Source organism: Phoxinus phoxinus, assembly GCF_949152265.1.
Source record: "Phoxinus phoxinus genome assembly, chromosome: 1".
NCBI lineage: Eukaryota > Metazoa > Chordata > Actinopteri > Cypriniformes > Leuciscidae > Phoxinus > Phoxinus phoxinus.
This window is the reverse complement of record NC_136876.1, coordinates 49,440,995-49,454,491: the sequence shown is the minus strand read 5'-3', so window position 1 is coordinate 49,454,491 and position 13,497 is coordinate 49,440,995. Positions and strand designations below refer to the sequence as shown.

Genomic DNA, 13,497 nt, shown 5'->3' with positions numbered 1-13,497 from the left:
TGTGTCTGTTCTTCAGAGCAAGCAGGTCTCATTTAGTTCTGAGCAAACAGCTTTTTCACGCCTGGGACTGTTTGTAAAAAAAGTTCATTATTTCATTGTTCTTAACACATTTGATTGAACAATGACAAATGGCTGTCAAGCAAAGGGTTTGACAAATATTTTTTTGGTTCAAAAACTGTTCACTATTGTTGTGTGAGGTGTGATTTTCAGTAATAAATGACAAAAATAAAATTTTCGTTTTTGAAATTCTCTCGATTATTGTACATTTTTCACTCATACTTCCTTTATAAACACATTACATGCATCTTCTGAATCCATAGATACCAAACACATGGTGTTCCATCACCATTACATATGTTTTATAAGCCCAAATGTAAAAATAGAGAAAACGGACCAAAAAGGGCTTAGTCCCCAGAGGGTTAAAGGCAGATTTTTGCTCCTACGTGAAAGTTGTAGAAACCAGAGCATTAATTGTGGTTTTAAATTACTCTTTATTGTCAGATCATATCATGACAAACACTTGCCAAACAGGTGAACATTCACAAATCTGAGGTAGAACATTCAAAAAAAAAAAATTTTTCCTTAACAAAATAAATATCTTTATTCGAAAAATTATTTCTTAGTTTCTGCATGTGCTAATAGGGGATATTGTTTAAAGTTGAGACAGGTTTGTGTTGCCTGACTTTGATGGCACGTATCTTCAGCACAGTTTGCAGTGCATGCTGCAATATTAATATTACATGTTTTGTCTCGAAACGCATATTTGACAGTGAGTTGGCAGTAGTATTAGCTTGAGTTAGGTTGCAGATTTACTATGTTAAATGCATGTTAATTAACAAAAACAGTAACATCTGTTAAAAAAAATTAACAAATTTTATATTCTGACTGTTTTAGTTTTATTAAAATTAACCATTGGTCATCCAGTATCATGCATTTAGATCATGATAACCACAGATAAAACCGGGCATAGCCTACACCTCACTATCATGGCAAAATGTAACTTTATGGTGAACTATGGTATTTGTATGAAAAACAGTAGCCTAAATACATTATTAAATACTGTAATATTCTATTAGTCCTTTAATACATAGTCTACATTAATAATATAATACAATTCAATATATATATATATCCCTCATTTCATGGTGCAGTTAATATTACTAGGCTAACGTTACAGTAAATCCGTGGTAAATGATGGAAATGTGTAGACGGAAAAGCCTGACTGTATCGTTGCGCACAGTTTCTCCTGTTCGTCAGCGCCGCTTCATCTGCCTTTACACTGGTTTAAATCACTGAGACGTGTTCTTCGCTGAATTTAAGCGCTTCTCACTGGATCTCGTGACCGAGGCCGATCAGAGTAAACGCGTCTGCTCTAGTGAGCTCGCGCTGCGCCGCAGTTTGGACTTTGAGGCTAGCGGATAAATGGTCCGTGTGGCGCGCGATTCAAATGAGTTTCGTTCCGCTTTTGGTGCATAAACATTATCGAACTCTTGATATCGTTTTATCGAGAAAAAATTATATTGTGATAATTATCGTTATCGTTTTATCGCCCAGCCCTAATTTGTCTGTATGTGTGTTATTGCAATATCTCGTCTAGGACGCCAACAAAATCTGGACCGGCCCTGATCTTCATGATACTCACACAGGGTCAAAGGTCACAGCAGGTCCATCACTGAACACAGGTGGCTTATGCATGGATCTGTTACTCTTCATGGACACACAGCTGGATACTGGAGATGGTCCATCACTGAACACAGGCGGCTTATGCATGGATCTGTTACTCTTCATGGACACACAGCTGGATACTGGAGATGCTACTCTCGGAGTGTGAACAGACGCCTCCTCCTCTCTCTCCTCACACACACTCATTTTACAGGTACGGTTCTCCTCCTCTCTCTTCTCACACACACTCATTTTACAGGTACAGTTCTCCTCTTCCTCCTTGATGTGACACTTTATTTAAAGGCCTGTATGTGGACACAGAAGACATGCACAAAACACAATTTAATTTTGACACATTTTATTTAAATGGCATTTAAATCATTTGAACTAAACGTCAACAGTGTTTCTCCTGACGACTTCCGCCACCGGATGGAGTGAACGCGTTTTTATTATAGCTCTCCACAATTCTGTAATAGTGTCTGTTAAAATATCTTGTAGCCGCTTAAATATTACAATTCATTCATTTTTAACATCCTGAGCAATGCCGACAAAGCACAAGAAATCTGAAAAATCGAATGTTGAGGAGCCAGGAGGTACAGATAAAGTTCAGGAGTCGTCGCCGGCTAATGCTAATCAAGCTAACGTAGAATCAACAGTGCCGACGAACACTGACATTATGGAAGCAATAGCGAAAATGAGCAGCACCTTTGACAGAAAGTTCGATGTGCTTTCGTCTACTTTATCCGAGGGTGAACGTATCACTTGCAAATATATCTACCAGAGTAGCAGTGACTGAAGAGGCAGTAAAAGTTCACGAAGCCCGCATTGAATCACTGGAGAAACTTTGTGCACACCTGGAGACCGAATGTGAAAAGCTTAAGGAAAAAACTTGTGACTTGGAGTCAAGATCTCGACGACAAAACATCCGAATTGTCGGCATAAAGGAAGGCGTTGAAAAAGGCAAACCCACGGAGTTTGTGACAAATTTGCTGGCTCAGGTGCTGGGCGAGGAGAACTTTTATCGACCAATTCAGATTGACAGGGCACACCGCTCGCCACAACCCATAAGAGAAGGCCGCTCTCGGGCATTCGTTGTACGACTTCATCATTATCAAGTGAAAGAATGCATTCTGCGCCTGGCAAGATCCAAACCTCTGCAATATGATGGAAAAGCAATGCATATCTTTCCAGATCTCGCAGCAGATGTTTTGAAACAGAGGCAGAAGTTTGACAGCATACGAAAGAAATGCAGGGAGCATGAAGTGAGATGCGGTTTTCGTTTTCCTTCCAAGTTCATCGTGACCGTGAGGGATAAAGAAACCAAAACTTTTGATTCATCCGAGTTGGCCGAAATGTATCTATGGGGCGCGGTGGAAAACTGGTGAGATTACGGCGTTGGACAGCGGAGTCAGAAGAGACTTGTGTCGTGTTTATATAATTCCATTTGACATATTTGAAAGTCTACAAGGTATTGTTTTTGTTGTATTTTGTAAGATGTGTGGAGGGCTATATTAACGGAGGAATGCCAGGTGGCATCGAGGGTGAGTTGACAGATGCAAATGTTAATTTCGGGATGGGCATCCATAATGTTCTCATGGGATGCAGTAGTGGGTGGGGGGGTTGGGAGGGAGGTTTTGCTCTAATTTACAAGGTTCGTAATGTTCTATTTCATGGGAAGGTTACATTTTTTTAATTTAAGCTGGAAGGTTTCATGCACTTTTTTATTTATTTAAGTGGGTCAGGCAAAACATGTTGTTTCATTTAATGAGTAATGGGGTGAACACTCGCGGTGGCGGGACACTGAAATTATTAAGTTGGAATGTGCAAGGAATTAATAGTCCAGTTAAGAGAGGAAAGGTTTATGCGCATCTTAAAAAAATTGGGTGCAGAGATAGTTTTTCTACAAGAAACACATATTAAAAGTACAGCGAAGTTTAGCGTTAAGGCTCCATGGATGTCTACCAGTCAAATTTTTCTACCAAAACTAGAGGAGTAGCAATTATCTACTCCTCTGTCTGTCCCATTTATACATAAACAAACAATTAAGGATGTGAATGGCAGGTACTTGGGAAATAAATTCATTATCCTTCACTTTAGTGAATGTTTATGGTCCTAACTTCGACAACCCTTCATTTTTTGAAAAAGTCTTTAAGATCATACCAGACTTTACGCATTCACGAGTCATCACAGCAGGTGATTATAATTGCGAGTTAAATGCTAGGTTAGACACGCATCCCCGTCGAACCATAACAAGTAAATCGGCTGGTGTATAAGCAACTACATGCAAAATTTAAATTTAATAGATAGCTGGAGAGCTTTGCATCCCACGGATAATGACTTTTCATTTTACTCATCAGTCCATAAAACATACTCAAGAATTGACTTTTTCCTAATAGATTCAAGTTTGTTGCAAAGTGTAGTTTCAACACAATATCATAATAGATTATTATCAGACCATGCCCCTGTTTCTCTTAATTGAAAAATACAATTTAGTAGAGGAAATTATGCCTGGAAATTTGATAATATGTTATTAAATGATGTCAAATTTTGTGAATATATTTCGGACAAGTTTACATTATTTTTAGAAAACAACGATAAAGGAGATGTATCTGATTCTGTCCTATGGGAGGCAATGAAGGCAGTTATTAGAGGTGATATTATAGCATATCAATCTGCAAAGAATAGAGAGAATAGGGCCAAATTGAATGATATTGACACTCAAATAACACATTTAGAGATGGAATACAGATCAACCAGTTGCGAGACTATTCTTAAGAAAATAGTTCCACTGCGAAGTGAATATAACTCTTTTCTTTCTAAGAATATTTCAAGACAACTCATGTATATCAGACAAAGGCAGTTTGAAATAGGTGATAAACCCCAAAAACTACTGGCACGGCAATTAAAACACTCTCAGGCAACTCGTGCAATATATAAAATAAAATCTGATAATGGGAAGATAATTGTTGATCCTTTGGAAATTAATCGTTGCTTCGCTGATTTTTATAGAGAAGTTTATGAATCAAAATGTGATACGAGCCTGGAAGCAATAGAATAATTTTTTTCTGATTTGGACCTTCCCATTCTTAGCACTGAAGCAAAACAATTTTTAGACAAAGAGATCACGCTGGAAGAAATAAATGAAGTAATTTCTCAGTTACCCAATAATAAATCTGCAGGACCTGATGGCTTAAGTGCTGAATTCTTAAAAAAATTCAGGAATAATCTTGTACCCTTAATCCAAAGATTGATTAAAAATGCAACAACGGATTGTAAATTTCCACCAACAATGTACAGAGCGAACATAGTATTAATTCCAAAACCAGGACGGGATAAATTGCAGATGTCTTCCTATCGACCGATTTCCCTTATTCCCATTGAATCTAAGATTATAAGCAAAATTCTTGCGAATAGGTTGAAGACGTACATTTGTTCAATAATTCATCAAGACCAGACTGGTTTTATGCCCAATAGGCATATATATTTCAATTTGAGACGGCTGTTTAGCATAATTTATAACAAGAAAAACTTAAAGACTTGTGTAATTTCACTAGACGCTCAACGAGCATTTGACCAATTAGAGTGGAAATATATGATTGCTGTTTTAAAGAAATTTGGATTCGGTTCAGAATTTATTAAATGGATTGAAACTATCTATGCGCATCCAGTAGCTTCTGTTATTACTAACCAAGACATTTCAAACTCATTTCAGTTATCTCGTGGCACACGACAGGGATGCCCCCTATCTCCTTTTTTGTTTGCCATATCGATGGAACCATTGGCAGCAAGGATCAGGCAACATCCTAACATAGCACCTATAATGATTGAGGGCAGACCCCAACATCTTTCACTGTATGCGGACGATGTTCTATTGTACATTTCTAAACCTGAAATGTCTATTCCACCATTACTTGAGCTTATTGAAAAATTTGGCCGTTTCTCTGGATTCACGATAAATTGGGAAAAAAGCGAATTAATGCCAGTTTCTAACGATCTAGATACAATTTTTTTAGCCAGCACCAAATTTAAAATTGCAAACAACTCCTTTAAATATTTGGGTCTGATGATCACTAAAAATCCTGAAATGTTATTCAAATTGAATTGGAAAAAGAAAATGGATCAGCTTAAAGATAATATAATTTTTTGGAAGACTCTCCCCATGTCCATGGTAGGCAGGATAAATGCTATAAAAATGGTTGTACTTCCAAGATTTGTGTATGTATTTCAATGCATTCCTTTCTTTATCCCCCTTTATCATTTTAAAAAGCTAGAATCTATTATAACCAGTTTCATTTGGGCCAACAAGACAGCCAGGATCAGCATGAAACATCTAAACCAGGGGTCGGCAACTGGCGGCCCGCGGGCCAAAACTGGCCCGCCAGCAATATTTTCTGGCCCGCCGGATTATTTTGGAAGTCCGTTTTTTTTTTTTACTATAACGGTTTACAAATAGGCCCCGTGAATCAGTGATGCGCGGGATGATCCAAAATGAGCGACGAGTGCCTGCGGTCACCCGCGGTTACGAGTCATCCAAAAATATTTGTAATGATATTCGGGTCGCGGTCGGTCGGGTCGTTTGAAATAATGCCAATTAAACCATTGTAATTTATATAGTACTAGACACAATTTTCTATGAAATACATAGGTCTACACTTTATTGGCTGAATAACTGCGCGAGGATGACGCACGAGCAGTCTGCAGAGATGACAGTGGGAAATCCTTATTTACCTGAATGTTGAGCGCGTTATTAATTTTTTGAATAAGAGCTGAAGCGGGACAAAATGCCCGATTTCCCAAAACGTTGAACTGAGCAATGCCATTGTGCCATTTTAATAGGCTACTTTTAAACGCATATAGCTCAGTAATGCGAGTTTTATGTATTTTCTGAGAACGGGCGGGATTTTTGTTGGGAAATTCGGAGGAGAGACGCACACTTCGATTAGACTGGATAAACACATGCAGCATCTTAATTGTTAAGAAAATGAAACGAAATAAATGAATAAATCAAGCCTTTATTACAAAACACAGCATTCAGAAAAATGCGCACCCCTAGTTCCTACGTCTATGGCCCAATTTGCGGGCCAGGAAGCGGGTCGGGTACAATATTTTCTTTCTTTTGTTTGCGGTGCGAGTTGCGGGCGGGTTGAAAACGTCGGTCGGGTGCGGGTTGTTTATACATTGACGCGCGCATCACTGCCGCCGTGTATCATTCGTTCAATCGTTTTTTCCCCCCCAAATTAAAACCAAAAATAAAAAAATGAAAAACGACTTGTTTTTGAGATTTGAGATTCTGAAAACGAGATCTAAATTTTTAAAGCAGGTGAACACTTTTAAGCTTTTACTTTTAAGTATTTTAAGCGGTTGCTGAATTGAACCTTGTGGGAGCGGGACGGAAAAAAACAGTCCCGCGCAGTCAGACCTCTTGTGTCCCGAATAAATAATAATTTAAAAAAAGGAATAAAGTTCAAAAGTTGTACAGTCCATTGGTAATACAATGCTAAATCAGATATATGTACAATAACATGTCCAACAATCGAATTAAATAGTACATGGGGTTTAATTTATCGTTAATAACATGTCTCCGCGGCTCGTGTGCTTAAATGGTCCAGTGGTAGAACTTTCGTCAAGTGTGTAAAAGGTTCTGGGTTCTAATCTGCATTTGTATAGTTTTTTTTTTTCCCGTTTTTTTTTCTTCATCAAAACTGATTATGCTCATCAGTGGTTGTATATAAGTAGTAGGGACACGTTTGTGTGCATTATATTTTGTGATTTCACCGTAACGAATAGGCCTATTCCATGTAGCTGGCCCACCATCTACTGGATAAAAAAAATATTGGCCCGCGGCCAAAGTTACTTGCCGACCCCTGATCTAAACAAACTTAAGGATCAGGGAGGGTTTGGGCTTCCCAATTTTAAATATTATTATTGGGCAGCCAATTTAAATACTTTAGCATGGTGGAGGAAACCTGGGTTGGCGGAGTTAGGTGACAAGCCAGAATGGTTAGCAATTGAAGAAGCCTGTTGTAATAATACTTCATTACCGGCTCTGCTTAATAGTCCCATTAAAATTGATGTCAAGAGTATCAACGGAAACATAGTTATTTCTAATCTAATCAAGGTTTGGAAACAAATTAAAGTATATTTGAAAATTCCAGATATATTTGGATGTAATAATCATGCTTTTCCTCCGGGATTACACGATAAACTTTTTTTTCAATGGAAACACATAGTAACAATTCAAGATTTTTATAGGGAAGGTACATTCAGCTCCTTTGAACAGCTAAAACAAAACTATGCTATTGTTTCTGCACATTTTTTTCGTTACTTGCAAGTTAGAGATTTTGTTAGAAAGCATATTCCAAACTTTGAAATTTTGAATTTGAATCCCACTTTAGAGAGAATTGTTAATGTAAACCCTGGTATGAGTGGTAGTGTGTCAAACTTTTACAAATTACTGCTAGAAAATGTGGACAATAACACAGAGAAAATAAAACAAGACTGGGAGGAGGAAATTGGTCTGAGCATTCACGAAAGCATGTGGGATGAGTGCTTGAGAAGCATTCATACTTGTTCTTTGAATAGACACAATTTTTATTCAGTTCAAGATAATTCATAGGCTTCATTATTCTAAGTCAAAACTTCATTAAATTTATCCCACGATTTCTCCACTCTGTAATAAGTGTAAAATGTCAGAGGGCACTCGGTTTCATTCTTTATGGTCATGTTGTAAAATTCAGCCATTTTGGGAATGTATATTTAAATTTCTTTCTGAAGCAAACTCTATTGATTTGGAGCCTGAGCCTTGCATTGGACTTTTAGGAGCAGAGAATGCTTCTTGCAATAAATATCAGACACAGGCCATTTCGCTGTGTATGATGCTTGCAAAAAGACTTATTTTGCAGATGTGGAAAGCAGATTATGTACCCACTTTTAAAATGTGGGCTAGGGAGTTGGGAAATATGTTGCACTTGGAAGAACTGAGATTTATATTAAAAGACAAACTATTCATTTTCATTAAGATTTGGAAACCAATAAGAAATTTCTTAAAGGTGGACTGAACAAGCTTTATGCGTATTATTATTATTTTGTTTTTATTATTTTGGTTATACATCTACTTTAATTTAAAAAAGCTGTCTCATTATACATTATTTTAATTTCTGTTGTTGCCGCTCACTAAGATAAAAGATTGTATATGTTCACTCTTTGCTCATGTACAAAAGGTATTTGTTTGTAGAGCATTTGAAGAAACCTTCTACAATCATTGCAATATGGGGAGGGGGGTGTTCTAATTCAAGCAATTCAAGTACTTAGTTCAATGTAACATGTACAAGGTCCTGCTTGAAAGTATATTTAGATATTATACATGTATAGTTACTATTTTGGTGTCATTGTGCATGTTTATTGTATTTAAGAAAATGAAAATAAAAGGATAAAAAAAAAAAACAGTGTTTCTCCTACTGTAAATAATGTTTTTTTACAGCAAATTTCCGACATGTCGGGCACACTTTCAAACACAGCAGCCTCGTTTAAACACTGGATTCACCTTCACTTTAATGACACTGATGAACTCTTGCAGGTGTTTTTCATGTTATTTCGTCTCGCATTAAAGCTAATTTTATGCGTTTATCCTATAGGGATGTTCGCCGTGACGTCACGACGCGCTCTGGTTGGCAGAAGAAAAGTAATGACCGCTTAAAGCGCAGCGCAAACACAGAAGAAAAATGGTTGTATCGTGCTTTGTGATCGGCTGTGTTAACAGGTTCGATAAGAGTAATAACCCCAAGAGCTTCTACCGCGTACCTAAACAGCCTGAATCAAGAAAGAAAGCTTTGAATTTCTGCAATTAGGCGTCTATACCCAGCGGAAAACAATGGGAGCCAGCGGACCACGATCGCGTCTGCTACCTACATTTTGCGTTTAAAATTAAAACTAATTTTGTAAATAAATGTTACTAGTAGGTTCTATCGCATTGATGGGTTAATTAATGAATGAATAACTGTACAAAATACAGCGGAAGACGTGTCAAAGTGTTTGTTTACATAACTTTTTGTGCATGCTGTGACTGAGCAATGGAAGTATAATAACACTGACATACCCTTATAAATTAAGGGCAAATTATTGTATTTTCATTCATACATTTTACTTATATGTTAACCAATGTTATATATCAGAGGTAAGATAATTTTGATTCAAAATATAGCCCATGGATAAATTACACCTGTATTTTTACTCTAGTTGTAACATATTTACCAGTTATCCATTAGTTACAACAAGTAGCCTAATATTCGTAATTATTACTTAATTTATAGGCATCTAAAGATTTGTACGCCTTCATCGACTCTCTGGTAAACATAGATGGCGTGTCGATGAGATACAGATAGATGTCGCCGAATGTCAAATCTGGCCATGTGTCCGGGCTTTTGCTCCAATTCTCACTCAGGTGATATTGATCAGGCAGAGAACATGAACCCTGGTTATATAAAAGCTTAACCTTATATCTCTTTTTTGGTTCTTCGGACAAATAATTAGCATATGCTGACAAAACACAGGTGGACTGCTGCGAGTCTGCGACATGTTTTGGTTCTTTCTGCCAACCAGTTCGCGACCACGCCCATGGTCTCTGCCTGATCAATATCACCTGAGTGAGAATTGGAGCAAAAGCCCGGACACATGGCCAGATTTGACATTCGGCGACATCTATCTGTATCTCATCGACACGCCATCTATGTTTACCAGAGAGTCGATGAAGGCGTACAAATCTTTAGATGCCTATAAATTAAGTAATAATTACGAATATTACTTGTTGTAACTAAGGATAACTGGTAAATATGTTACAACTAGAGTAAAAATACAGGTGTAATTTATCCATGGGCTATATTCAAAATTATCTTACCTCTGATATATAACATTGGTTAACCTATACGTAAAATGTATGAATAAAAATACAATAATTTGCCATTAATTTATAAGGGTATGTCAGTGTTATACTTCCATTGCTCAGTCACAGCATGCACAAAAAGTTATGTAAACAAACACTTTGACACGTCTTCCGCGGTATTTTGTACAGTTATTCATTGATTAATTAACCCATCAATGAGATAGAACCTAGTAACATTTATTTACAAAATTAGTTTTAATTTTTAACGCAAAATGTAGGTAGCAGACGCGATCGTGGTCCGCTGGCTCCCATTGTTTTCCGCTGGGTATAGACGCCTAATTGCAGAAATTCAAAGCTTTCTTTCTTGATTCAGGCTGTTTAGGTACGCGGTAGAAGCTCTTGGGGTTATTACTCTTATCGAACCTGTTAACACAGCCGATCACAAAGCACGATACAACCATTTTCTTCTGTGTTTGCGCTGCGCTTTAAGCGGTCATTACTGTTCTTCTGCCAACCAGAGCGCGTCGTGACGTCACGGTGAAGATCCCTATAACCACACTTTCTTTCCCCAGTCTTACTGCGTCACTGAACATAGGCTACATAATATTAGCCTATATATTTAAAAAAAAAAAAATAGCCTACGTATTTAGTCAACCGAAGATTTAAACATTAAACTAATATTCTCCTGTGAGTAGGCTAATCTCCTGTGTCTGTATGAGTGTTACAGTTGACGTGTCGTGAAGTAGGCCTAGGCCTATAGCGGAAAAGTAACCTTCAAATTGATCATGTTATTTATTGTTTGAGTTCGGCATAAGGTCTGTTTAGACGCAAATACTCTATCGATATTACAGCTATGAAAAGTTTAACGAACTTACTGTCACAAGTGATTGCTGATTTTCTGTCTTCCGAAATGGCGTCTTTACAGTCATCGACTGCTTTCGGTTTCACTGTGAGACAGGTACATATCAGGTAAACATCCAGCAGCTCGGCAGCTCCTCCTCAAATGGATTCTTTCACACTTCCGGGTTTGGAACGAGGAAGTAATTTACAACCGTGCCATTAATGCGAGATCAAATAAAACATTTTATTTTTATTTATTTGTTGCGTTCTCACTATTTCTAAGAATACACTTTTCAAACAGAAAAGTTTGAAACAACATTTGGGTGATTAATTTGTTAATGAAAATATCCACAAACAAAAATGCTAAAATTCTAAATGTTGGTAACTTACCAAACTACTACTTTTGAGCATTCTGTTGATTATAACTTTGCAACTCCATATCAGTAATATCAGTTAGTAGACAGTCTGCTTAATATCTGCTAAGACTTTATTGTGATGGTCGTTCAACAGACATTCTACTGAATGTAAAAAAAAAAAAAAAAAAATGAGTCAAAGAGTCTAATTCTCTAGCTTCTTGTGTCAACAAAACCATAAAGTTTGGCATTAGTAAACATTCATTTTAAATGGTTCATGTAAAAATGGTAAACCTTCATGTATGGATGTAATAGTGGCGGGAGGAGCAACAACAGATCGACACAGTGGGTGCAGCGTCAGGCCTCTGAGACATAAAATTTAACACATTTGGACATTTAACATAAAATGTCCAAAGAAGGGGAATAAAGTGTCCATGGTGATAAAGTGTCCTAAATAAATCAGATAGCACACGTACATCGCGGAGACGTCTGTGAAAGATCGTAGCATCTGGTAAACATCGCGTTCGAACGACCGTTTTTAATAGTTACTGAGCCGTCTTCCTTATCTCTATAAGATGTCTATACGATGAATCTTCAACATTTGAAATTGCATAGGATCGAGCAGATCAGCAGACGCGGCCGGCAGTCTATTATCAGGTAGCTTCGCAGTGCCACTCGCATGTAAACACGGATTTTTAATATATATATTTCGACAATTTTACAAGCATTAAAACTATTGTTGCATTTTCCCCTTACCAGTACATGTGAAAACAAAAACAGTAGTTCTACCTTTATTAAGAGATTTTGCATTGGTAAATGCAGTTTCACTGATCCATTTTGTTTTACAACATATTTACGAGGGACATTTATGTTTTATTATTCTGTACTGAAAAAAAAAGGTAAGGATAAATACAACAGATTTATTTAAATTAAGCTTTCAATGATTTAAGTGTAACTTTATCCTCTTACTGGATACAAATCAGAATATATAAATAAAACTCCCAATGAGCAAGACAAAGGTGGCAAATGGCAATGGTAAGGAAAACACTATGTATGAGGAAGAAGCCTTAGGAGGAAACAATATACAAATGTTAATTTGATTCATATTACCTCACAGATTTAATGCCACAGAGTTTATTCAACTTTAAACCATCTTTAAATATATATTTTAAAAAAAATTAAAGGACACAATTTAATCTAGTAACTCCTAAATATAGTCACAAATAAGGTTTAGTAACTATACTCTGGCTTTCACAGATGACCTGGTGCTGATTGGAGGATCTTGGAGCAATATGACCCACACCTTGCTCCTGCTGGACGAGTTCTGTCAGAACACCTACACGATAGTTCTCTTCTGTAGGAAGTGTTGCAGCTACCCTAATACTGGTCTCAAAGATTATAATGAGCTTTAATAGAACAATCCAAAACATTTGCAATGAAAAAGGAACAGATTGTGCATGGCAGACACTGGTTATTGACTACATATTTATTATTTTATTGCATATTTAATTAAACATTGATGGCCAGGTGGGTGTGGAGGTGGACTAGAAGTAGATCTGCATCTTAGTATGAACCATCTCCTAAAGCTGTTTTGGTGGAGAAAAGAAAAAGATGTTAGAGCATTTCATAAGTAAAAGTTACTGTGGGTTTAAATATACTTATTTCTCACAAACAATATTGGGTCGTCAACACCATGTTAAATGTAGAAACATGAACAACACTGTCAACAATAGATACTACACAACTGTGGCATTGAAATCAGAT

At 37.0% G+C, this 13,497-nt stretch overlaps 1 protein-coding gene across 1 annotated transcript in view; it reads right to left on the bottom strand.

Annotated features, from left to right (window-relative positions):
• LOC307003782 (uncharacterized protein) overlaps positions 1-11,491 on the bottom strand; it is a 91,719-nt gene extending 80,228 nt beyond the window's left edge. The window contains exons 1-2 of the mRNA XM_079622589.1: positions 11,416-11,491; positions 1,643-1,967 (exon numbers count right to left, since the gene is read on the bottom strand). Of these exons, the coding sequence (XP_079478715.1) occupies positions 1,643-1,914 (272 nt within the window). The 5' untranslated portion in view covers positions 1,915-1,967; positions 11,416-11,491. The remainder of the gene's footprint in view (positions 1-1,642; positions 1,968-11,415) is intronic.
• Between the last annotated feature and the right edge of the window lie 2,006 nt (positions 11,492-13,497).